Source organism: Rhineura floridana, chromosome 6, assembly GCF_030035675.1.
Source record: "Rhineura floridana isolate rRhiFlo1 chromosome 6, rRhiFlo1.hap2, whole genome shotgun sequence".
In the NCBI taxonomy this organism is placed as follows: Eukaryota; Metazoa; Chordata; class Lepidosauria; order Squamata; family Rhineuridae; genus Rhineura; species Rhineura floridana.
The window spans coordinates 81,475,053-81,501,492 of NC_084485.1; the positions used below are offsets into that span (position 1 = coordinate 81,475,053).

The 26,440-nt window shown below is 44.9% G+C and overlaps 1 protein-coding gene and 1 long non-coding RNA gene across 3 annotated transcripts in view; both read left to right on the forward strand.

Moving 5' to 3' along the window:
- The window catches only part of IPO13 (importin 13), a 74,181-nt gene continuing 47,741 nt past the window's right edge, over nucleotides 1–26,440 (forward strand). For both annotated transcript variants that reach the window (XM_061632694.1, XM_061632695.1), the window contains exons 1-2: nucleotides 1–1,009; nucleotides 12,824–13,560. In XM_061632694.1, coding sequence (XP_061488678.1) covers nucleotides 944–1,009; nucleotides 12,824–13,560 — 803 coding nt within the window. In that variant the 5' untranslated portion in view covers nucleotides 1–943. The remainder of the gene's footprint in view (nucleotides 1,010–12,823; nucleotides 13,561–26,440) is intronic.
- On the forward strand, nucleotides 3,510–11,178 carry LOC133386708 (uncharacterized). Its single transcript, XR_009763246.1, has 3 exons — nucleotides 3,510–3,577; nucleotides 4,560–4,710; nucleotides 10,960–11,178. It is a non-coding gene; the product is annotated as an uncharacterized LOC133386708 (long non-coding RNA).

Here is a 26,440-nt window from a genome sequence, read left to right on the forward strand (position 1 = left end):
ATCCCGCAAAATATAATGTTGGTCCTCAGAAGGAAGGGGATGTTCATGGCGCCTGACTTGGAAGGGAAGCAAGTGAGCTGGCAGGAGGGCTTTTGGCATGGACAACCCTGTGGCGCGTGAGGCCCCCACACTCCCTGGTTGCCCCACTGGGTGCCCGGCCCAACTGACAGTCAATTAGTCCGACTGCGCAGCCAGGGAGGCGGCTCGGCGGTGGCGGCAGTTGCTGCCTTAGGCAGATATTCCGACCATCCTCGGGGGCGTTGAGCGGAGGGGTCGAGCGATTACGAAACAGGGAGACGTCCTCCTCTTTCTGTTTCTGGCGGGCGTTGGGCAGGCACCTCCTCCGCCATTAAGGGCAGAAGGACAGGTTTCACTGCTTTCCCCAGCTCAGAAAATTTGCGTCAATTTATCGCACCCCCCCTTTTATTTTTTGCTCTCCCCTCAGAGAATCCCGCTTGGGAGGGGAAAGCGATAGTCCATCCACTTCCCTGGGGCTGAGGCAATTGGTTCAATTCATCCTGAGTCTTGTCGGGAACAGGCGGGATTTTTCGTCCTTGTTTCCCTGATGAGGATAGGCAGGTAGGAACCTCCCCCCGTCTTCAGTACATCTCTCGTTCCACTGAGGACAGATAGGCTTCTCCCCTGTTGCGGAAAAGCTGGTAGACACCCCCTTTTAAAATCCCCGTAGGAAGGAACCAGGCAGCCCCCACCCCCATTTAAAAACTTCATTGACAGGCTGAGACACACGTACGCCCCCTTCAGTTGGGGGGGGAGGGGACAGACAGAGAACTCCTTTTTCTCTGTTGGGGGCTGCTGTTCTTTCTCTTTCTCGCCCCCTCCCCGCGACCCGCTCAAGATGCTGTTGCTGTTGCCGCCTGCCCCACTGTAGCTGAGCCCCAGTGCACCGTGAGGGCGAGGTTCAGTCCGTCAGCGTGCAAGCACCATGGAGCGCCGAGGGGAGCCTGCCCTCCCGCGGAACCTGGAATTCACCGTGGAGAATGTGGAGAAGGTGAGAGGGCAGCGCTGCCAGGGTGGGGAGGAGTGGCCGTTTCCATCTGCCATGTGTGGGTTGGGTTGTTGGGGTAGGATGGGGGAGTGCCTGATCCTACATCAAATCTCCCACTTAATTGTTATGGGTGACCTTGCCTGGGATTTGGACCTTCCATTGTACCCACCTTTGTCTCAGGCAATCCTACCTGAGTTCCAGTAGATTTGTACTTCACCTGTTCAGTGGGCATAGCTGCTCCATCTTGATCTTCTTCAAGAGAAGAGAGTGCCCTTGGCATGTTATTGGTCTCTGACACTGTCTTCACTGTTTAATTGGTACTTCTGTAACCTCTGAATCCCATTGGGCGACCACCACCCTCCTTAGGGTGACAGTAGTCTTGGTCCTGTTGTTCTGATATTCTTCCTTTTGGGAGAGTATCATGATGGGCCTTGCAGGGGGATGACACTGCTGCTGGTTTGAAGTGGCACTTGCAGAAGTGATGTCCTGCCCTGGCAACATACCCAGGAGGTATCCTACTAGTCCATTGAATCCACAGCATGTTGTAGTTGGAACTCTGTTCCTCATCATGGTGCTTTGGGCTTTCCCATTGAGATTCACTCCCCTGGGAGGTCTTCTCTAGTTGTAGAAAGCAGAGTGGCCTTTAGAAACTCATCTGGAACTTTTTTTGCTTGATGGCAGCTTTAGTCTTCTGGCAGTCGTGTAATTGTCTGCTTCTGCTTTCTAATTCACAGGAGTTATTTAAATGGCATTGCAATGCTGGGTGTGGTGGTGACAGAAGCAGCATGGTTGTGTGTATGCATGTCTGCTTTTCTTCTGCATTGGTAAGGGCACTAATGGCTTTTGACACAGGAGGAGCTCCATAGGTGGTGGTGCTGTGAATACTTGTCCTTTGTTGAGCTTTGTTGATAATATCAATGCTATAATTCAAAGGGATGTTTTCGGAACCATACTTATATGTGAAAATTGTGGCCTTCAGATACTGGGTTGTATTCAACATAGTGCATAGTACTAAGGTGCTGGTTCTATCAGCACAAGGGTTGTCCCCCAAGTGCCTCCTAAGTCTGTTCTGGTTTTCCCTCCAGTCCTCTGGAGCTGATTTGGGGACGGCATGGAGCATGTAAGGGGGGGTGAGGAGGGGGCAAATCCTGTTGGACTAGCACAGTTATTTAGTTGAATACTGTCCACAGCTTCATATTTTCCCCCAGTCTATGAAATAGACCACACCCGGTCATTTATCTGAAAAGGGTATTGATACCAAAGCAGATGTTGCAGCATGACTTGTTAAAGGCAAAAGTGAGATTTGATGAAGGCTACTCAATAATCTGAACAGAAAATTTCTCTACCACCTTCTAACTGTGTCTCATGAAATTATTTCTTTACCCTGCACTCCAGCCGCTAATAGGAGTAGAGAGCATGAGCCCTTGGTGGTCTCCTCAGAAGTTTGAAGTGCATTTTTAAAGGATGGCAGAGGAAAACTGGAGGGGTCTGTGGTAGTATGGAAGTGTGTGTCATCTCTCTGACATCTTTTTGTCCTCCCCCCCCCTTTCTGACAGGGCAAGGGGCATGAAATCTATGTTGAATATATGAGTGAAAGCAAAGTTTTCAGTAGCATTCAGAGGATCCACAGCTTAGTGGTAGAGCACATGCTTTGCAAACAGAAGGCCTTTAGTTTTGCTCCTGATGTCTCCAGCAAAAAGGTTCAGATAGCAGATGATGGGAAAGACCCTAGAAAGTCCCTTCCAGTTAGAGAAGACAATCCTGAACTAGGTGGACAAATAGTCTGTCCTGGTATAAGGCAGCTTCCTATGTTTGTATGAATACTGAAAGCCAGGGTGGTTAACCGTTGTCTGTTGAGAACCTCATTCTCTTGGGGGTAATCTATTGATGGCTGCATGCTGGTGATGGCCACTACAGTACTGAAGCTGGTGGCAGGCCACTCCTTCCAGGCCACTCCTTCCTTCCTTCCCCTCTCTCTCTCTTGCTGCCCCTGCCCAGCAAGCTGGGTGGGGGAGGAACAGATCACTCTTGCCAGAGCTGGCTTGCAGAAGGTTTTAGACATTAGGCGGCAGGTTGCCCACTTGTGCTGTAAGCATTGGCAAATATGTTGGGCTAGAGTAAGTGGTTCAGCCTCTTGGTTGAAGACTAAAGAGGAACTTGACTCTGCAATTGTACAGTCCTCCACTGTAGTGCTTTCGCACATATTTCTTAAAATTCTGTGTAGTGTCCTTATTGAAGACAGGCTGCTAATTAAAATATAATTGTGCTTAACATTTATGAGAGTTCAGAAATACTTGTAGGCAAGTGTTTTTGTTCCCATGTTGCAGATGGGATGCTGAAGCTGAGTGAATAGTACCTTTGTTCAAGGCTTCCTAATGAGTTCATGACTGGAGTGAGATAGAACAAAGGACTCCCCCAATCAAAGCTCACACTCATAGTTGCTGCACTGCACTAAACCAGCTCTTTATCCATCTGTATCCAGGTGAAAGAGATCCCTATAATCCTCTCTGAACTGTGATGGACTGTATAATGAAAATAAACGGGGGAGAAGGCAGAAGAATGAACACTATGGTATTAGTTAAAAGACACACATTTCTTAAGGCCCCATCTTAAGTACTGGTCAGTCTGTGATACGATAATAACTGAGATTTCACCTTGCCAGATTATCTTAACTATTGTTTGGTACCAAAGAACTAGAAGGTGAGGTGGCCCTGCCTGTTTATAAGAGTAAAATTTTATAATAACATTAAAAAGCATGAGCAGAGCTGATATTGAGAGGTTGTTCAAGAATGTTATTTAGAAAAAAGCTAGCTGGACTATGTGTGCTCTACGATTCCACTCAAGTGCAGCTGAACCCCCACCCACCGTAAAATGATAGAGTTCACAATGATGAATTTTATTGTTCTTTAAATTAAAAGTCAAGTTTCTAGCTTTCAGGTTTACGAAGATAGGCATAAAAAGTGTGAGCATCTTTGAAGTCAGAGAGGCTCAGTAAGTTTCCCATTGGGCAGGGATATGGAGAGTTCAGTGCCCTGCATAGCTCTTTGCCCCTTCCCATGTCTAGGAGAAGATGTGCACTTACTTTGAATAGTTTATGAAGACTGCAGAAATTGTATTTTCTTGTTGAAGTTGGGATACCTTGGTCCAATTTTTTTTTTAAAAAAAGTTTAGGGTTAGCTCTGAACAGTTTACTTTTCTTCCCTTCAGTTAAATAAGGCTTCGCAAAATGGAAATTGTTTTTTTTTTTAAGAAAGCACATCTTCCCTTATGGCTTTGAAGAGAACTTTGTGCTGGACCTGCCACTATTCAGGGAGCTTTAACCTGTCTTTGCTTCCCATTGTGTTCTCAGCAGTGTTAGCCACTCCCTGTTGAACCCTGAATTCTGTCATTCTGCTTCTGTTAAGCTGATACGCAGGTTCCAGACTGCTCATTAGTGGGGATTCTGTTATTCAGCCCCCTTCCTAGCAAAGCCCAGATAGTGATATCTATCCAAGGTGTATCCTTAGTTGGATATGGAGGTTGACTTGCTTGTTTTCCTTTCTTTGTTTTCTAGGTCCATGGCCAGGAATGGCAAGCTCCTAGTCAAAGCGTAGAGGCCATGATGCCAAAAACTCCCACATTCATCATGTATATGAAATAAGGGTTTGCTCCTTTCTGCAAAGTTATGTAGCTGTGCTGGCTTCTGTGGCCTCATCTGTTACTGGGTAAAACTGCTTTATAATTCCCTCTGGAGGGGAACGCACAGGCAGCTTCTTTGTGTGCACCGACAATAGAGCAAATGTTGACATGAAGAAAGGTCAGCACGCCCCAGGTGGTGATTAGCTCAGCAAGTGCTGGGGGAAGTGGGTGTGTTGAAGTTAGAGCCATCAGGGGAGTGCTAGAATGGCTCCTGTACTGGCTGGGAAGAGCAGCAGCAGGCTCTGGCACTCAAGGATGCTTTGGCCATTCCCCCCTCCCACCCTCAGCCCTTCTTTGCTTTGCTGCCTAGCACTGCTTGTATCAAGCTTTCCCATAAGATGCAACATTATGCTGAAAGGGTAGAGATCAGTTGGTTGACTGAGGGGGAAGGGTGCAAGCTCCTGATGCAGGAAACTCTACTTAGTGTCAGTTCATGCTGCATGAAGCATGAAAGACTCTGGACAAGATACAAGTTTTTGAGCGTGGCAGATTTTGCTTAATCTGCCATGGTTTTGCCTCTTCAGCTTGAGACTTTTGTGCTGCAAGTACTGGGACACGATACTTTGCCAGAGCTGATTCAGATGTCTTAAGACTTTTTTTTCCTTATATGTTTTGTGAATATTTTTGTAAATAATAATTCTCTCTTGTCTTGGAGCTTTCTCTTCATGGAAGGTGTCCCTAGATCAATCTAGTTGAGCCACTATGTTCACACTCTGGCTCAGCCCTGCGGTGACTGAATAGAAGCCACCTTTTGCATTAGCTCCTCATTTTTGGTTTATTATTATCACAATACCAGATATTTAGATCCAGCTAGTTAAGGATACCTGGCTATTGCAGGGAGGAGCTGACCTGATACTGGGCACCCCTTTCTTTTTCAATGCAGGGCTGTCCAATCTTGCATGTCAGTCTATGAATGAATAATGTCAAATACCATAGAACAAAGGTGGAGGCTTAATTGGTTATGAACTTTTGAACTACCAGTACAAAACTTCAGGGTGTGCTTAAACAAAGGGGCAACGGGGGAGGGAAGCTTAGGGAAACAGAACATGAAGAAAAAAAGTCAAAACAGCATACCGGCATACCAGACTTGCTCTCTGGCTAAGAGGAAAATAAAATAAAAAGAACAATGCATTGGACATTGTAACATAAATATCACACCCTGCTCCTTAGCTTTAGCATCTAAGCTAGGAGTGCACATCAACTGGTATGCTGCAAAGTAACTTTTCACACAGGTACTTAGGATGGAAGAAAATCCAATGAAACCAGAGGCACACCCTTATGTTACATTATGTTACATTTTATTTCTAGGCCACCTTTCAGCCAAATAGGCCCCCAAGGCGGCTTACACTCAAATAAAAATACAAATACAAAATACAAATAAAAACAATACAATTTACAAAAAACAAATAAATGATATGTTAAAAACATTTCAGTACTTTTGGGTGTTGTGATAACACAACACCCAAAAGTACTGAGAGTTTGAGTACTGAGGCCCATTTGAGTTTAGACCCAAGTAATCTGATTACATTTCATATCGGATAAAGGCACCGGAGGAAGTTCCCCTGTAGGTGCCAATTTGCAATTGTTAGGGGGAACCTGAAGGGATGACTGGTTCCCCAGCAGAGGCCAAGGGATGTAGAAATTAAACAGTACACATGTGTAGAGATATACATATTGGCTCTTATGCTATAATGCAAAGATGGTTTGGGATATAGTGAAGATGGCTGCATTTTCAAAAGAGATGTGACAAAATGATACACATGTTTCTCTAACTTGAAGAAGCTGGTAAAAACTGGAAAATTTTAACCAAAAGGTAGTAGGAATGAAATTGAAATCACTTCACCACTACTGGATGACATCAGGCTGAATCTGTACATGTGTGTATGTATATATTTATATCTATACACATGTGCACATACACATATCATCCTTCCTATAACCATCTTCATGGTAGCTTAGGCAGTAGTCCTTGCTAACTTCATAACTATATCATGAAGTCTACTTTTTTGTACATTTTGTCTTCTCTCCCAACCCCCACTTTTTGAAGGTTCCCCACTGTTCCCATTTTCTTGTATGCATGAATGTATTTGACGTGAGGGCTAGATCATCTAGGAATTGACACTCTTGTCTCTCTCCCTGGATAAAAAGGTTTGGTTACCATCTCTTCTAATTTGAGGTGGTGAGCTGCAGGGCTGAGTGATGTGACAGCTGAAACAGTTGCCTTCAGACCAAGTTATTGGGGAATAGAAATACAAGTGAATCTGCCTCTTGGACTCCTTGAAAAATGCTGTTTCTGATTTTTTGTTGCCAAAATAGTCTGAAGATCCCCTTCCTTCCTTGTGTGCAACTGGGAGTAGTTTTCCTGACTTTTCTCCTTTTTCAGTAAACTTCCACAGAACAGATGAGAGAGTGCGAGTTTCCTAGGATTTTGAGGGCATAGTAACACTGCATTTCAAATGAAAGTCTGCTGAATGATAATGGCCAGATGTTCAAACCATAGGCTGCAATCCAATACATGTCTATTCAGCTCCATTTGGTTCAATGGGACTTACTCCCTGGTAAGTGTGTGTTGGATTGCACCCTTAGTCGATGCTTCACTGTCTGTGTCTTGTAAGGTGATGGCTGGGTTGTTGTCTCATGCCTGATCTTATGAACCATAGCACCAGCACATGGCCTTTCTGCTTGCACAAAGCCAGTCCTGGCAGTAGTACTGTTGGAAGCTGAAAAGAAGCAGCTCCAGGGACACTCCATTCTAAGGGTGTCTTAGCTCCAGCAGCTTTAGGTTGATTGGCACTCCCCTGTGCCAGCATTAGCTAAAAGTGAATTCCCCCAAGCCTTTCCCAAGGAGCAGAGGAAACCACTGCTTGTGGACATTGTGGCTTCTTAGGTTTGGTTTATGCTGCTCATTATGTATTGTGTTGCAGACAGTCTTGTGTACATTTTTGATGGCACCTGAATGCTTGATGCTCTGCTTAGAAAGAGTTTTTTTGTTCCTATGTTATAAGATGTCATTGCTCATAGACAATGGGGCTTCTATCTTTTAAGTGTATGTTTGAATTTGTTTACAAAGGAGATTGTGCAGCCTGTGGTATTGTGCAGGCTGGTTCCATGGTTGTTACTCTGGTCAGTGCTGCTTCTTGTGCCAAACAAAGAGTCAGCCATATCTTCTGATGTTCTTGTATAGCCTCTTAGTTATCAGTGAGCAATAGGTGTTTCTTTAATGACAATAGATGGCCAATCATAAGAACATAAGAAGAGCCTGCCGGATCAGGCCAATGACCCATCTAGTTCAGCATCCTGTTCTCACAGTGGCCAACCAAGTTGAACCAAGTTCAAGTGGGAAGCCTGCAAGTAGGACCTGAGCATGAGCAGTCTCCCCTTCTGTGGTTTCCAGCAACTGGTATTCAGAAGCATACTTCCTTCAACTGTGGACGCAGAGCATAGCCTTCATGGCTAGTAGCCAGTGATAGCCTTCTATTCCATGAATCAGGCTAGCCTCTATCTAAAACCCATTTTAAAAAGCACCTGAAAGGAATAGTTGTGACTTTTGTAGACTTGATTCTGTTATACGGCTAACTCTAAACACATTGTGTGACCATCTTCTATCTCTTCTACCTGCAAATCTGTGAATCAACAATTTCCAAAAAAACACAGTGTCTCCAGTCCTTTCATAAGGAAATGAAATGTAGTATACAGAAGCAGAAAATGTGAATCCTTATGGTGTTCAAGACTAAGGAACTTCACCTTCTAACTATAGAATTTCTCTCTCCCCAGCGTTCTTTGAACACTCTTCTCTTCAGACAATCAGTTCCAGGTCCTCACTTTTTCTTCTATGTCTCCTAAATGCTAAAGCTTCAACCCCCTGGCAGCTTGAGCCCTAGAACTAATGTTCTTTCCCAAGTTCTGAGGATTTATAGAGTAGTAAACTATTAGTAGTTTTGGTCAGTAATAGAGGCATACTCATTGTAGCAAGAATTATTGCTGCAAAGTGCTCTTTTGCTTCTGAAATTGTTTTTTTAGATAAACTAGTTTTCTGTCTGGTTTTAACTGATTGTACTTAAGCTGCTCTGGGAGCCTTTTCTGTGAAGAGTGGATACAAGTGCTCTAAATCTGGTGCGGGGAACTTTCAGCCCTGCAGTTGTTGCTAAACTACTTGCCTTTGGCCATGCTCGCTAGGGCTGATGGCAGTTGAAGTTCAGCAACATCTGAAGGGCCAAAGGTTCCCCACACCTGCTTTAAATAAATAACACAATTGCTACCATCAAATCTCCTTGAGCTGTTGGATGATCCATTGCTGCTGAAGAATGGCCCATCTTCCTCTGTGATATGCTTTGCTGTCTGTGGAATGACAGAAGTGTCTTGTGTACTGTGGGGGTTGAAGGCAGGGAGTAGTGTAAGCAATGTTTTTGGACATGTTGGAGGATGGCATTGGCTACTGACAAACATGTCTGGCAGCTTAGTTGGCACAGAACTCTATAATACGAGCCTGTCAATATTTGGCTGAAGTGGGTGGGAGGAAGATGTCTGTTATGTTTGAGCCTCAGAGAAGACTTGGATTGTGACAGAACTGAGACTGTGGTAGCAGCTGATTGAGCTCAATTCTGCAGAAGCAGGGCATTTGCCCAGCAACCTTTCTCCTTCCTATTTAGATTGCCTGTGCCCTCTATGCCATAGTGGAGAGGTCTTGGACTTTGCCTGAATGAACAGATGATGCTGTTGTTGCTATGGTTCCTGTTGCTTGGTGGCAGTTGGCTCTGCTTCTCAGAGGATCAGGATGCTGGGTGCTTTGGACAGGGCTGAAAGGAAAGCAACCCAGAATGCCTTCCAGAAAGTAGTAATCACTGCAGAGCCAGCAGCAACACAGTTCCTCTTTGACCCATTGAGGGTGCTAGGGATAGGTCAGTGGATTATGAGGGCATGTCCTGGGTGTGAGCAGTGTGATGTTGGTCTCCATTCACTTTGGTTTGACGGAGTAAGGAGTAGTATGTCTCAAACAGCTGCATCCCATTTTGATACAACTCCAGGGAAAGACACTGCATGGGATGTTTATGTGCATGTGCACAGACCTGGAGTGGTCTCATGTACTTGTGCTATCTTTAATTGTAGATCTCTGCTGGAACGTCCTTCTCTCACTTATCCCTCAGTCTCTGGGAATTTGAGAATTCAACTTGCTGTTATTTACTTGGTGCTGTCAAGGAGACAAACTGCTATTTTCTTGCTCTTCAAAAGCTCGGAGGAGGTCTGGAAGGAAGAGGCACTGCATCAGGGACACTAAGCTTGTGGCAGTTGCTGCTATTAGTCTGTTTTCTTAAGCACCAAACCCTTCCATGATCCATTTTCATTAATACCCCTTTAAACAAGCTGGGGATACACATAGTGCAGTCTGCTTGAGAGTTCTGAGAAAATAGATGAATCTTGTTTTGGATCTCTGGTTAAGGCTCTAGCTGTCAATAGTGTCGCTTGATCAGCTGAACTATTAGCATACCATGTGGTCTGGTGTTCATTAATCTAGTGCTGCCCCAGTGGTATTCATGTGCTGAAGAAACCTTGCTCTGTTGCATTGAAAGTGCCCTGCATGCTGGGTTGCTTACAAGATATAATGTTACGTTTGCTATTTCTGCTGTTGGACCAAGAATAGCACGGTATTTCAGGCTTCCCTATGATACTCCGTTCTTCACCTTTCTCCTCAGTAGCAGGATTGAACGCTGTGTGTGCCAGCTCCTTATGGTGTTAAACCCATAAAACTAGTGTGAGCATTGGGCAGCAGTTGTTGCCACTTTTAAAGTGCTTTTTTGCAAGAACTCTACGATGCCCTTGCTTCCTCTGTCTAGAGGTAGGGGCATATGCATGCTGCTTAACACCTTAGGAAGTGTTATCTGGAAGTTTTAAGGTCTCAGCAGAACAAGTCATGAGACACATGTATGGGGAGACTAACATGGTTTGGTTTATGCATCAATTCAGCTCACATGTTTCTGTGACTGTATGTCTCTCACTCACTTATGTGATGACTACATATTTATTTATTTAAAATATTTCTATCCCACCCTTCTACCCTACAATAGGGCACTGAGGGTGGCTACAATAAAATTGCACACATATATAATAAAATTCTCAATACATATAGCAAGTGTGTGAGAAAATGTCAATCTCAGGTGGTGTAGTCTTTTTTTGGTTCCCATCACTTCATATGTAGTTAAGGTTTTGTTTTGTTCATCAGTTTGTGCTTATTCATGTTGACTCTCTTCTGCTATTTTGTTGTCCATTCATCTGCTTAGGAGAGAGCATTCTGAAGTTCTTCACAGTCTTGCTGGGATTTCACTGTTGTGAATAGTTCTGTGTCGTGACCATGGGCCGGTCACTGCCTCTAAGCCTCAGAGGCAGGCAATGGTAAACCCCGTCTGAATACTGCTTACCATGAAACCCCTATTCATAGGGTCGCCATAAGTCGGGATCGACTTGAAGGCAGTCCATTTCCATTTTCTTGGTTTACTTCTGACTCCAGATCATTATGAACAAGTTATAGAGCCCCAGTCAAAATATAAATGGGGGTGGGTTTTGCTGTCCTCCATTGTGAAAGCTGTCTAAAACTCTACTTCCTGTTTTTATGTTGGTGGCTCCTAGGAGTCTTATGATCACCTAAAGACATCTCTTGATCAAAATGATAAATCATTTTAACACTTATTTTTCTATAGGTTCATTGTGGATGGGGACCTTATACAAAACTGAGTAGTTAATAGGAATGTTATGTGTGTTTGTGGTCTGCTACAGATTTGTACAAGGAGTGGGTGTAGTGCATGCTGCATCTTGAGATATGTCACTGATTACTCTGCAGTTTGTGAAGAACCTTGCACAAAGTCTGGCCGTGGCTGTGCAGTGCACTCTTTGATCAGCTGCTTTATGTTTGAAACCAACATCTGGGGCTGCATGGCTTTATATTATAATTTTTCCTTTGTCACATTTACCCTTTAAAATCTTTGCATTTATGTTTCTAGTCTTTTTGTGTTTTATATTTGCTAAGCTGTTTTGTGGGCTCTGTTTTTAAAACATTTTGCATTGTCTATAGAGCTCTGCTGTGCAGGCCTTGGTGCTAGTGCTTTTTTTTTTAATTTGGCATTTAAATCTTCTGAGTGAGAGACTGAGAACTTACTAATAATGTAAACGAAAGTGAATCTTAACTAGTCTAACCATGGAGGTCTTGAATCTTCCCTTTGACATTTGCAAGTAGGCATGATAGAACCCAATATATCCAGGAAACAGCCAGAACCAAGACAAGGAAGATGGTTATTCCCTTATGTAAAGCACAGAACAAAAGGGGATTGGGTTTACTAAGTGGAGAATATCACATGTGTTTAGTGAGAGGCACTTAAATCTGGATCTAATCTGGATGTGATAGCACAGTGCTGAACAGGTATTAAGCAAAGAATAGGGTAGGCAGTATTCTAAATGTAGAAGCAGAAGATAGGAAGGGGGTTCTGAATCCTTTGTCCCAAAATTGCCACCCAGATTCTTTTCTGTCTGTGAGACGTAATTCAAGTCTTGGAACTCAACTTTGAGAAAAGCAGCTGGGGCAGAGCAGGCCCTCTCTCCCAATTACCACTTATCCTCATGAAAATGCCTGTCCTTTATAACAGTTCAGTGCCATCAAAAACATGTTGCTGCTTTCACATTTAGTTTAGCTCTTCATTGAGGTAGGATATTATTGCAGCAAAGAGCTACTACTTTTTCACTCAAGATGTGAAACTTTAATTAACCCTTTCTTTTGACCAACCTGAAGCACCCATCCTGACTTTCCTCTGTTGTGTGCAACTGAGACTTTTCCAATTTCCAACCAATTGTGCTTGATTGTATTTGTCTGTAGTATTGTCCCCATTCAATCATATTTGCCCTCTTCTGATCCAGAGAGGGGAGAGCAGGGATGTTATGATTTTGTAAAATTGAGTTTTGGACCAGAGATTTGTCTGTGGCAGGAGATGCTGGAAGCGTGTGTGGGCAAACATCCTATAAGGATGGTGAACTAAGCAATCCATAATAAGGGGAGAGTAATATTTCAGGGCCCAGGTACTAATGGTAAGGGATCTGGGTTTGACTTCTTACTGTCTTATGAAAATGTTAGATAAGTGGCTGTTTCCTGCCTTCCAGGCACTCCACCAATTATATTATGATCCGAACATTGAAAACAAGAACCTGGCTCAGAAATGGCTGATGCAAGCCCAAGTGTCACCACAAGCCTGGCACTTCAGTTGGCTGCTTCTCAATATGGACAAGGTGCCTGAGATCCAATATTTTGGTGCCAGTGCCCTCCACATCAAGATTTCACGCTACTGGAATGACATCCCAACTGACCAGTATGAAAGCCTCAAGTCACAGCTCTTCAGCCAAATAACCCATTTTGCTAGCGGTTCCAAGATTGTGCTGACCCGGCTCTGTGTAGCGCTGGCTTCATTGGCACTGAACATGATGCCAGAGGCCTGGCCATGTGCTGTTGCTGACATGGTGCGTATGTTTCAGGCAGAGGACTCGAATGTAGATGGGCGAGCACGCTGCCTGGCTCTCTTAGAACTGCTGACAGTTCTGCCTGAGGAGTTCCAAACCAGCCGTCTACCTCAGTACCGTAAGGGACAGGTGCGTAGCGTCTTGGCACAGGAGTGCAGTTCTGTCTTCCCCCTGCTAGAGCAATTGCTGCAGCAACAAGACTCTCCCAGCTTCATTAAACAGAAGGTGCTGAAGTGCTTCTCGAGCTGGGTACAGCTAGAGATTCCCCTGATGGAGTGTGAGAACTTAATCCAGGCAGCCTTCACCTCCCTGCGTGATCCGGAACTCTTTGATACAGCTGTGGAAGCCATTGTCAATGCCATTTCCCAGCCTGATGCTCAGAGGTAAGTGTTAGTTTCACAATGTAGATCTGGTGTGGTTACATAGGGTTTGTGGCCTCTTTTACACATACAGCATTTCCACATACAGCTATCAAGGTGGAAGAAACGTGTATTAACAGAACTTCCATCATCCTTCACAGCCACGCCCTGATCCCAACTTAGAGGATGTAGAGTGAGGGTGTATAGAGTTTCATTATTGTGTAAAGTTGCTGCTTGAATCAAGTACATGAAGAACCTAGGTTTTCTTGAAGAGGGGTAATTGAGGAAGAACTTCTTAATTGGAACAGCCATTGGTGAGCAAACATTAACACTCTTTGTGGACATCTGTTTTTACTTTAGTACATATTAACTCAGAATTACCTAGCACTGAAATTAAGCTAAATCCAATCCTATGAACTTTTAAATAATCACAAGCAGTTCACTCTCTTGAGGCAGATTTGAACTACTGAGCTTCAAACATGGGCTTTCTGCAGCCACGACTAATGTACAAGAGCATCTGTTGGCTGTTTTCTAATCTGACTGCTAGGGGAAGGATGTCACACGTCCTCTCACAAACTACAACAGAGTTTGCAATGTGGGCAGAGAGCTCAGCTTTGGGCCGCTGTCCCATTAGAATCTTACATTGTGCCTTTATCCATGTCTTAAGCTGTTAGCTCGTTGCAGCAGCTGTTGTAGTTCCTTGTCTTGGGAAATATGAGAGAAAGCCGGTCATGAATGGAGAAATTGGGGGAAAGGATGAATTGAGCCTTTTTTTCTTCTGAGGTTCATCACTGTGCATTAATTCAGTAACCTCTCTGGGCACAGTATGGGTAGTTGTCTAGGAATATCAGTCCATTTCAGAATCTGTTAATACCTAGTAGAGCCAGCACCTGTTGTGACGATGGGACATTTCTGTTAGTAGGCAGAACCTGTCTTATAGTTTGCTTCCTGTCTTCTTTCCTCTTCTCTCTCCCGCCTCCTCACCTGCACCGCCTTCCCTAGCCATGCTTGTTCATGGTACAGATTACATACTTGATGTCAGGGAGAAAGAGGCCTTGACCAAAGGCTCATCAGCAAAGTGCGTTTTTTGGGGGTTGTGAGGAAATCATAGAATCATAGAATAGTAGATTTGGAAGGGGCCTATAAGGCCATCGAGTCCAACCCCCTGCTCAATTCAAGAATCCAAATCAAAGCATTCCCGACAGATGGCTGCCCAGCTGCCTCTTGAATGCCTTCAGTGTTGGAGAGCTCACTACTTCTCAGGTAATTGGTTCCATTGTCGTATGGCTCTAACAGTTAGGAAGTTTTTCCTGATGTCCAGTTGAAATCTGGCTTCCTGCAACTTGAGCCCGTTATTCCGTGTCCTGCACTCTGGGACGATCGAGAAGAGATCCCAACCCTCCTCTGTGTGACAACCTTTCATGTACTTGAAGAGTGCTATCATATGTCCACTCAGTCTTCTTTACTCCAGGCTAGACATGCCCAGTTCTTTCAGTCTCTCCTCATAGGGCTTTGTTTCCAGTCCCCTGATCATCCTTGTTGCCCTCCTCTGAACCTGTTCCAGTTTGTCTGCATCCTTCTTGAAGTGTGGAGACCAGAACTGGATGCAGTAATCAAGATGAGGCCTAACCAGTGCTGAATAGAGCGGAACTAGTACTTCACGTGATTTGGAAACTATACTTCTGTTAATGCAGCCTAATATAGCATTTGCCTTTTTTGCAGCCACATCGCACTGTTGGCTCATATTCAGCTTGTGATCAACGACAATTCCAAGATCCTTCTCACATGTCATATTGCAGAGCCAAGTATCCCCCATCTTATAACTCTGCATTTGGTTTCTTTTTTGTAAGTGTAGAACTTTGCATTTATCCCTGTTGAATTTCATTCTGTTGTTTTCAGCCCAATGCTCCAACCTATCAAGGTCCCTTTGAAATTTGTTTCTGTCTTCCACGGTATTAGCTATGCCCCGCAATTTTGTATCATCTGCAAATTTGGTAAGCATGCTCTGTACCTTCTCATCCAAGTCGTTAATAAAAATGTTGAAGAGCACTGGGCACAGGACTGAGCCCTGTGGTACCCCACTCATTACTTCCGCCCATTTTGAGAAGGAACCATTGCTAAACACTCTTTGGGTACGATTCTGGAGCCAGCTGTGGATCCACCTGATAGTTGTTCCATCCAGCCCACATTTAGCTAGCTTGCTAATCAGAATATCATGGGTCACTATGTCAAAAGCTTTGCTGAAGTCGAGATATATTATATCCACAGCATTCCCACAGTCTACAAGGGAGGTTACCCGATCAAAAAATGAGATAAGATTAGTTTGGCAGGATTTGTTCTTCATAAATCCATGTTGGCTCCTAGTAATTACTGCATTGTTTTCAAGGTGCTTACAGTTTGACTGCTTTATAATCTGCTCCAGAGTTTTTCCAGGGGTTGATGTTAGGCTGACTGGTCTCTAGTTCCCCGGTTCCTCCTTTTTGCCCTTTTTGAAGATAGGGACAACATTAGCTCTCCTCCAGTCATCCGGCACTTCACCAGTCCTCCACGATTTTGCAAAGATAATAGACAGCAGTTTTGAGAGTTCTTCAGCCAGTTCCTTCAATACTGTAGGATGCAGTTTATCGGGCCCTGCCGATTTGAACTCATTCAAAGTGATTAGGTATTCCTTGACTGTTTGTCTGTCAAGCTCAAGCTCCAATCCTGCCCCTTCTACTTCGTGTTTCCTGGGAGGGTTATAGACCCTTTTTTGGGAGAAGACTGAGCCAAAGTAGGAATTGAGCACTTCTGCCTTTTCTTTGTCATCTGTTATCATTTTGCCATCCTTGTTGAGTAGCTGTGCCACCATTTCTTTTCTCTGTCTTTTACTATGGGCGTACCTGAAGAAAGCTTTTTTGTTGCTTTTAGCATCTCTCGCTAACCTCATCTCATTCTCATCTTTAGCCTTCCTGACACCATCCCTGCAATTCCGTGATACCTGCCTGTACTCTTCCTTTGTGGCTTGGCCTTCTTTCCACTTCCTGTATGTGTCCTTTTTTGTTTTCAGGTCATCTCTAAGCTTTTTGTGAAGCCACATTGGCTTCTTCTGCTGTTTCCCCCCTTTTTTCCTTGTTGGAATTGCTTGCCATTGCGCTGTTAGAATTTCCTTTTTAAGAAACTCCCACCCATCTTGGACTCCTTTTCTCATTAGGGTGGCTTGCCATGGAACCATACTTACAATTGTTCTGAGTTTATTGAAATCAGGCTTCCGGAAGTCCAGGGTGCGCGTATGGCTACTCTCAGCTTTTGCTTCTGTTAAAATCACAGATTCAAGTATGGTGTGGTTATTTCCCCCCAGAGTTCCCATAACTGCCACTTCATCCACCAAATCATCCCGATTGGTTAGAATCAAGTCCAGGATAGCTGATCTTCTGGTTGCTTCCTCCGCTTTCTGTAGGAGAAAGTTATCTCCAACACGAGTCAGAAATTTCTTGGAGGGGCCATGTTTGGCAGAATTTGTCTCCCAACAGATATCGGGATAATTGAAGTCCCCCATTACTACTACATCATGACTCCTTGAAACATTGGCAATTTGCTTTTCAAAAGTTACGTTCTTATTTTCTCCTTGATTGGATGGTCGGTAGTAGACTCCAAGCACCACATCATCCCAGAGTGCAGGACACAATAATGGGCTCAGGTTACAGGAAGCCAAATTTCAGCTGAACATCAAGAGAAACTTGCTAACTGTTAGAGCAGTACAATAATGGAACCAATTATCTAAGGAGGTAGTGGGCTGTCTAGTCTCCAACCATGGAGGCATTCAAGAGGCATGTGGACAGCCATCTGTTGGGTATGCTTTAACTTTGACCAGGGGGTTGGACTCACTGGCATTATAGGCCCCTTCCAACTCTACTATTCTATGATCTTAGGAAACATATCTTTGATGTGTGCATCATCATGATATCAGCTTATGTTAGGAATTTCCAACTCCTTTCCCTGTGTATTTTTGTGTAAGATTTTTCTTCCTTAGCCTAACTCTTTCCTTGGTATATGAGACCATCTATTAATTTTTGCCATTTATTTAATGTCTGTAATGTTATTTGGATGGGCAGAACCTGGAATAAAAAAATCAGCCTTGGGAAAGATGTTCATTTTTATAGCTGCTATTTTACCTAGCCAGAAGAATGGAGAATTTTGCCGTCTTTTAAAATCTGATTTTATACATTTAAATAGAGGTGACAAGGGGAGAGGCTTTTCAGTTGTGCCTCCCTATTTGTGGAATATGCTCCCCACTGAGATTCGTCTGGTGCCTTCCTTGACATCTTTTCGGCGCCAGGTAAAGACTTACTTTTTTCTCCAGGCATTTGATAGACTGAGATGATGTTGTTTGTAATTAATGTGCTGCCAGCGTTTCCTGTGGCTGTATAAGGGATGTTGTTTTTTATTTTGTTTTACTGTTTTGTCTTTATAGTAGGATATATTTGTTTTTGTTTTTAACAGTAAGTTGCTTAGAGACTTTTGGGTAACAAGTGACTAATCAAACTAATAATAATAGATTTTTTGGTCAGCAATTTCCAGTTTGGGGGGATACTTACTCCAAGGTATTTCATATTTTTGGACATAGCTTAAATTTAGAAATGCTTTGTAAATATAGTTCATCATGTGTTAGTGCATATAAGTTCTGATTTTTTTATATAATTTATTTCCATTCCTGCCATCAAACCAAGCGTAATAACTATCTTAAGAGTTTCAGGGTGTTAGTTTATCGGGTCTGTTAGCATAAATGCAGCAGCATCCACAAATAAGTTAATTATGTGGTTCATCCCTTGACTTTGTACTTGTTTAATTTATTTTCCCATATTAAATTTGCAAGGGGTTCCGTTGAAGAGGAAGAAGCAGGAGGTGACAGTGGGCACTCCGTGTTGTGTCCCTTTCTATTCTAAATTGTTGAGTGTTTCAACCATTTATCCTCATTGTGGCTGAGCTGTTTTATGTAAGTTTAATAAACCTGTCGTTTTTCTTAAAAGTGAAGACAAAAAAGACCAGCTCAGTTTTTTGAAGGTCTTACTTGCATCTAGAGAGATTGCAGCCAGTTGTGTTTTTAATCTTTTCCCATAGTGTAAAACATTATCTTTCTGATGAGATCTACTATATGGCACTCCTGATAAAACCCACCTGGTCTTGGCCTATAAGATATCATAGAAGCAAAGCTAGTCAATCAGCGAGGATGCATCCTGGTTGATTAATGCTTATAGACCTGTATGAGTCAATCTCCAAAGGGTCTTTCCTTGGTTTCAATAAAACCATTAGCCCAGATTCCTTCCACATGTGTGGGATTTGACCCCTTCTAAGATGTAATTTAAAATGTTTTTTAAGTGAAGTGCCAATGGTTCTGCAAACATTTTATAAAATTGTCCTGTAAAGCCATCTAAGCTTGGGGCTGTAGTCAATTTAATCTTTTAAAAAGCATTCTTAATTTCTTTCTTTGACATTGGTCTATCTAAATTTTTGACCTGTATTCAAACTTGATAATTTTGTAGAGTTTAGATAGGTCTCAATTTGATCTTTGTTTGTAGTTTTGGCTGTATATAGTTCTGTGTAAAACTTTTGATATTCTGGCCCCATTTCTTCAATATCAAATATTTTATCTCCCCTGGATGACTTTATAGCTGATATTCTGTTTCTGGCCTTTTTTCCTGAAGTTTATAAGTTAATAATTTAGTGTTGCGGTCCCCTTGATTATATTTTTGATTAACAAATTGAAGTGATTTCTAGATTATCTAATTCCTCCCTGTTCTGAATTAATTCTCTATAGGTTAGTTTACTACCAGTTTGTTTATATTTGTCCTCTAATGTTTTAATTTCCAGAATCAATTTGGATTGTATTATCTTCCTTTTATTCTGTCCCTATTCACTGATTAGTTCTCTTCTCATAACTGCTTTCATTGAATCCCATACCATTGCCTGTGACATGTCTTCAGATATATTAAGTGTAAAGTAATTAGTTAAGCTTTTTTAAGTCTGTTTACAGATTGTTTTTGGTACAACTGTGTTTGGTTTAATCTCCACTTGAATATTTTCACCTGATCTTTAATAAATTGAAAGGTGATATATCCTGGGGCATGGTCAGATACTCTAAATGTGCCTATATAGGCTGAATTGATTTGGCCAGCACAGAGATCCAAACATAAAACATAATTAATCCAGGTATAAGTATTAATCTAGGTATAAGTGTTGTGTTTGGATGAAGAGAACGTGTAGTCAAGAAATTGTAGGGTTGAGTTCTCTCCATGTATCAGTCAGTTTGGCATCTGATAAAAGTGCACCTAATGAAGGTGGGTTTTTTTGTTTGAGTTTTTCCTCCTCCCTGTCCCCAGTTTTGTCTCTTATTCAATTTAAATCTCCATCTAATATTATAACCCTTTCAGCAAATTGTGATAATTGAATTAGGATCATTTTAAAAATAGGATTGTTTTTTATTTGGACTGTATATAGATCCTAGCGTTATTTTTGTGCCATTGATTGTTCCTTTAATGAATAGGAACCTTCCCACTGGGTCTGCCAAATAGAGTTGCCAGGTCTCCGTGTTTTGCCTGTAGAGTCTGGATTTTGGGGCCCTTTCCGGGTAAGTCACCTTAATCTCAGGACTCTCAGCTTTTTTAAAAAAAAAATTAAGTTTCTAGGTGGCCTGGTTCAAGAGATATACACCAAAATATTAGCCCCCACCAGCAATTTAAATGAGCTCATAGCTGGTTGCTCTAACCCCACCCTTTCAGGTATGTAGCCTATAAGTGAAGTCAGGGTTGTGATTGGCAAGGGATTTGTTGACCTCCAGGCAATAGCTAGACCCCATTGCAAGTCCAGAAAACTGTTGTTTTTTCCTGCTTGTCTGAAAATCTCAAACTGAGTAAGTTTATAGCTTTTAGCAGTAGCAAAAGTCTTTCTCTCTTGTGTGCAGGAGTCAAACAACTTTAAACTTTCCTGGGCTGTTGCAGTGTTTTGAAAACTTTCCCAATATGAAGCTTTAATTCTATACTTGCTTTTCTGGTAGTAAAGCTGCAATGCTAATCCCACAGACTGGAAGTAAACTACATTGAATTCAATAGGACTTACTTTTGAGAAGACATGGTTAGGATTGTGCTATAAATTAATGGGACTTTTCAGTGAACATAGCAAAGGATTGTATTTGTGTTGTAAAACTTTTTCTCTCCCTTCAATTCTATTTTTAAAGCAATTAGGCAGGGCTTATTTAGGTTACACTGTGTTGAGCCCCAGCTCCCCTAAGGAGGAGCAGGGAGGGGAATTGGTCGAGCCCCAGCTTCTCTGGATAGATCAGGGAGAGGAGCCGGAGGTGGATGAGGCTTTTGAGGGCATTGAGGTAGGGGTGAAGTTGACAGCCCGCCAGTTCCCACAGAAGTCCTCCTGCCAACGCAGAGCTCACGCCACCTACAAGCACCCCAACAGCCGTTGGGGGAAGACCTCGTGCACGTGCCAACTCCACCACCCCAGGACTCTCCGCCTGGCACTTCAAACACTTCCCCGCCAGTGGGTGCCTCGCCTCCTAAAGTTGAGCCGGCACCTAGCAAGCCTGTAATGTCAGATGAGCAGGCGGAGGCTCGCCCCCCTCACCTCGCATGAGACACTGTGAGAAGCGGGTCAGTCAGAAGATGGACCTTCGTAGGAGTCAGAGATTAAGGGCGAAGACCTTTCCTACTTAAGGCAGCGGCCTCCTGACTGGGGTGCTGAGTCAACTTACTCCACACACTGCAGAGAATGTCTAGGTAGCTTAGTCAGGTTCAGTAGTGAGTCAGCATAGATAGGTCTATGAAGTGCACTGCTGTTGATGTAACCATTACTCTAATAAAGCAAGAAATAATTCCAGTCTCATCTCAGTCTTGTTTCTCAGACTCTGGGTAGGAGAGCTTGACTCAGCCATCATCCCTCTTCTTCAACGTGCCCATGACTGAAAACATGGAGGCTAGTGGTGCCGCTGAAGGGGGACTCCCAGCGACCATTGAGACCTTGTATGCCGAGCTCCAGAACCTCCATGCCATGACTCAAAACCTACAACTTGAGAACCAGAACCTCTGTGCCCTGATTGCCCAGGGAGGTGCTGCGCCGCCCGTCAGAATCAAATCCCCCTGGGGTTGCCCTCCTGCTACGGTGGCCAGAGTGACCAGTTCACCATGTTCCATGCCCATTGTGAATTGTACATGCGTGTACATCAAGCCGAGTTCCCGACAGATGACTCGAAGGTGGTGTTCCTCATCAGCCTTCTGGAAGGAGAGGCTGCCAAGTGGGCCACCGTGTATCTGATGAGAAACGACCCCGTCCTGGGTCAATATCCAGCCTTCATCGCAGCCATGGAAGAAATGTTTCGAGATCCACAACAGAAGGAGATAGTCACCTGCCAGCTAGGGACCCTGAAGCAAGGAAGGGGATCTGTGGGGGTCTACACTAACACATTCCATGTCTTGGCCCAAGAGACTGATTACAGTGACCTGGCCCTGATGTACTTCTATCAGAATGGGTTGAGCCCAGAGGTGCTGGAGGAGCTGACGCATGCCTGCCCACCAGGCACCTTGGCTGAGTTGATTCAGTTATGTTTGCAGATAGATAGTAGGCTTGAGGGCCATCGGTTGGAGTACAGAGTAGAGGAAAATCCATTCCCAGGCACCACTACCTCTACCCCGCATCAGACATCTGCCTAGCATGGAAACCTCAACCTCGTCAGGAGTGGAGCTGGTGCAAATTGGCGGGGCCCGACCATGATTGTCAGAGGAAGAGAAGGAGAAGCGCAGGAGGGAGGGACTATGCCTGTAATGCAGAAAGGGGGGCACCTGGCCTGAGGATGCCCCTCCAAAACCGAGAAGACCCCGGTGCCAGAAAACTTCAAATCCTAGCTCTCGTAGAGGCCCAAGAGTTGGGAGTCAAGTCAACGAAGCAGCCTCATCAACAACCACTTCTGTCACAAGCCGCCCTGCTCATGCCATTCTGATTGACTCTGCCAACGGGACAGAGTTTCCAAGTCAAGGCCATGATTGACAGCAGGGCGTTGTTGAGTTTCATGGACTGCAGTTTTGTCTGTGAGCATGACATCCCCATTCAGATGCTTGAGCAACCCCTGTCTGTTGAGACCATTGATGGGTGGCCCCTAAAGTCAGGAACTGTGACCAGAGCGTCTGAGATGCTAGGGATGGAGGCATGTGGAGGAACTGTCATTCTATGTGGCTTCTCTGCCTTGTTTTCCAGTAGTGTTAGGGATGCCTTGGCTGGTCCAGCAAAATCCAACCATTTTCTGGGACGAGGCGGTGGTGGCATTCGCCTCGAGATACTGTCAACAACACTGCCAGCCTCGGAAAAAGCCCGCCCCTGAGATAGTGGCCGGAAAGACTGCAGGAGGAAGCTCCTCTACCCGAGAAATATGTGGAATACTGGGATGTGACAAAAAGAAGCCGACCAACTGCCCCCCCACCAGCCATATGACTGCACCATCCACCTAATGCCAGGAGCGTCCATTCCATCCCGGCATATCTATTCCCTGTCAGAGTTGGTGGTGCTGAGGGACCTGAAGAGAGGCTTCAGTCGATGCTCTCAGTCCCTGGCCGGGGCACCTCTGCTGTTTGTTAAGAAAAAGAACAGAGAGTTATGCCTGTGTAATGACTACAGGGCACTGAATCAGATCACCATCCCCAACAGCTACCCCTTGCCACTCTTCATGGAAATGTTCGAGTGACTGCAGTCCGCCGAGGTCTATACCAAGCTTGATCTGAGGGGGGCTTACAATTTGGTGCAAATAAGAGAGGGGGACGAATGGAAGACCACCTTCAATACCTGATATGGACAGTTCGAATACTTGGTGATACCATTTGGGTTATCTCAGGCCCCAGGGGTCTTCCAAAATTTTATGAACGACATCTTTTGGGACTATTTAGATTGATTTGTGATCGTGTATTTGGATGATATCTTGATACATTCGGACTCTCCTGAGGAACACGAAGAACATATGAAGGCTGTGTTGCGGTGCCTCCGAGAACATCACCTCTATGCCAAGTTGGATAAGTGCAGGTTTGATGTGACCACGTTGGACTTCTTGGGGTATCACATCTTACCAGGTGAGGTAGAGATGGATCCAGGCAAGGTTTACTGTGTTCTCACGTGGCAACCTCCTCGTACCAAGAAAGATTTGCAGCGCTTCCTGGGGTTTGCCAATTACTACCACCTGTTCATTGCAAACTACTCTGACAAGATGGTGCCCCTCATGGACTGTCTAAAGGGGCAGAGCCCCTTTCATTTGACCGAAGCTGCGCAGCAAGCCATTGAAGAGTTGAAGGGGTGGTTTGCCTCAGAGCCCATTTTACAGCACGCAGACCCCACACGCCCCTTTGTGGTTGAGACAGATGCCTTGGACGAAGCCATTGGAACTGTGCTTTTACAACCAGCACATAAAGGTGGAGGCCTGAGACCCTGCGCTTATTTTTCGCGGAAGTTGACCAGTTCAGAGCAAAACTACACCGTGTAGGAAAAGGAGTTGCTGGCCATCCGGGATGCCTTCAAAACTTGGTGACATCATCTAGAAGGAGTGCAGCATGAGATAGAGGTGCGCACCGATCATCAGAATTTAGAGAGTCTTCAGACCGCCCGCAAATTGAATCAGAGACAGGTGTGATGGACACAGTTCTTCGCGCGCTTCCACTTCAAAATTCACTACATCCCACAAGCGCAGAGCAAGCAAGCAGACGCGTTGTCCTGCAAGCCAGAATACCTAGAGAGCCCAATCCTGAAACTGCCCCAACTGATCATATCTCCCAAAAATGTATTAGTGGGGGCATGCCAAGAGTCCTGGGTGACGGAGCTGCACGCAGCGCAAGAGCAGGATCCCTTTGCCAAAGAGAAGTGCTCCGAACTAGCAACCCAACCCAATGAGGGTAGCAAAGGTTTCGCGCTGAGGAAAGGGGTGCTGTACTGTCACAGGGCCATGTATTTGCCTCCCGGAGAGGTGAGAGCCAAGGTGCTGCATCAGTGTCACGACTCCCCCACTGCAGGGCATTTTGGAGTTTACAAGACCTTACAAGGCATCACCAGGGGCTTCTGGTGGCCTTGTTTGAAACGAGATGTGGAACATTACGTCCAATCCTGCCCTATCTGCTCTCATGCCAAGCACGTGACTGGGTGGTCCACTGGGCTTCTGGAACCCCTTCCGACCCCCCAAGGACCTTGGCAGATGGTCACCATGGACTTCATCACTGATCTCCCTTCCTTGCAGGGGAAAACCACCGTGTTGGTAGTAGTGGATGCTTTTACGAAAATGGTGCACTTCATTCCGTGCACTGGACTTCCAAACACTCAAGAGACGGCCCATCTCTCTGTGCAGTATGTGTACCGCTTGCACATGCTCCTGGACAGTTTGGTCTCTGACCAAGGAACACAATTCACAGCCCACTTCTGGTGGGCGATGTGGCAAATCTTGCAGAGTGAACTAAGGCTTTCCTAGTCCCATCACCCAAAGACGGATGGACAGACAGAAAGAGTTAACAACCTGCATTGTTATGTCAACTACCAGCAAGACAACTGCGTGTTATTTCTACCTCTAGCGGAGTTCGCTTATAGCAATGCTGTACACGCCAACACACAACAAAGCCCTTTCTTCACCAACCTGGGATATCACCCTTGAGCTTTTGCTGTGCCCCTCAAGCCAGCCCATCTGTCCCGGTGGCAGCAGAGTTCGTACAAGAGCTGCAAGCTATGCAACAGCTGTTGAAAGACCAGCTGGAGCGGGCCAAGGAGGACTCTAAGAGAGCTACAGACCAGCATTGGCAGGAGGGCCCCCCCATCCGAGTGGGAGACAGAGTGTGGGCTGTCTACACACTATTTGCCTATGCAGGGACGTTGCCATAAGTTGGAGGATCGGAAGATGGGACCCTTTGAAGTGGAGGCTCAAATCAATCCAGTAGCTTTCCATCTGAAACTGTCCCCCACCTTCAGGATACACCCCATGTTTCACCGTTCCCTGCTGACGTTAGAACATCCCCCCAACCCTCATAGAGCGCCAGTGGAGCCGTCACCCCCCTCACAGTGAATGGGCGGGAGGAATATGAAGTGGAGCAGATACTAGACTTGCGGAAGCATCGAGGACAGCTTCAGTATCTAATTCACTGGAAGGGGTATGATCCATCGGAGCTTTCTTGGGAAGTAGCAGAGGACGCTCATGCACTGGACTTGGTGAGAGAGTTCCATGAAGCCTACCCAAGCAAACCTAAGCCCCAGGGGTGAATGGGAATGGTGCATGGAGGGGGGATGATGTTGAGTCCCAGCTCCCCCAAGAGGAGCAGGGAGGGGAGTTGGTGGAGCCCCAGCTTCTCTGGATAGATCAAGGAGAGGAGCCAGAGGTGGATGAGGCTTTTGAGAACAGTGAGGGAGGTGGTGAAGTCAACAGCCTGCCAGTTCCCACGGAAATCCTCCTGCCAACGCAGAGCTCGCTCCACCTACAAGCACCCCAACAGAATCGTTGGGGGAAGACCTCATATGTGTGCCAATTCCACACACCCCAGGACTCCCCATCTGGCACTTCAAACTCTTCCCCGCCAGTGGGTGCCCCGCCCCCTGAAGTTGAGCCAGCAACTAGCAAGTGTCTACTGTCAGATGAGCAGGCGGAGGCTCACCCCCCCTCACAAGATGCCGTGAGAAGCGGGTCGGTCAGAAGATGAACCTTCATAGGAGTCAGATTAAGGGTGAAGACCTTTCCTACTTAAGACAGTGCCCCCCTGACTGGGGTGCTGAGTCAACTTACTCCACATGCTGCAGAGAATGTCTAGGTAGCTTAGTCAGATTCAGTAGTGAGTCAGCATAGATAGGTCTATGAAGCGCACTGCTCTTGAAGTAACCGTCTAATAAAGCAAGAATTAATTCCAGTCTCATCTCAGTC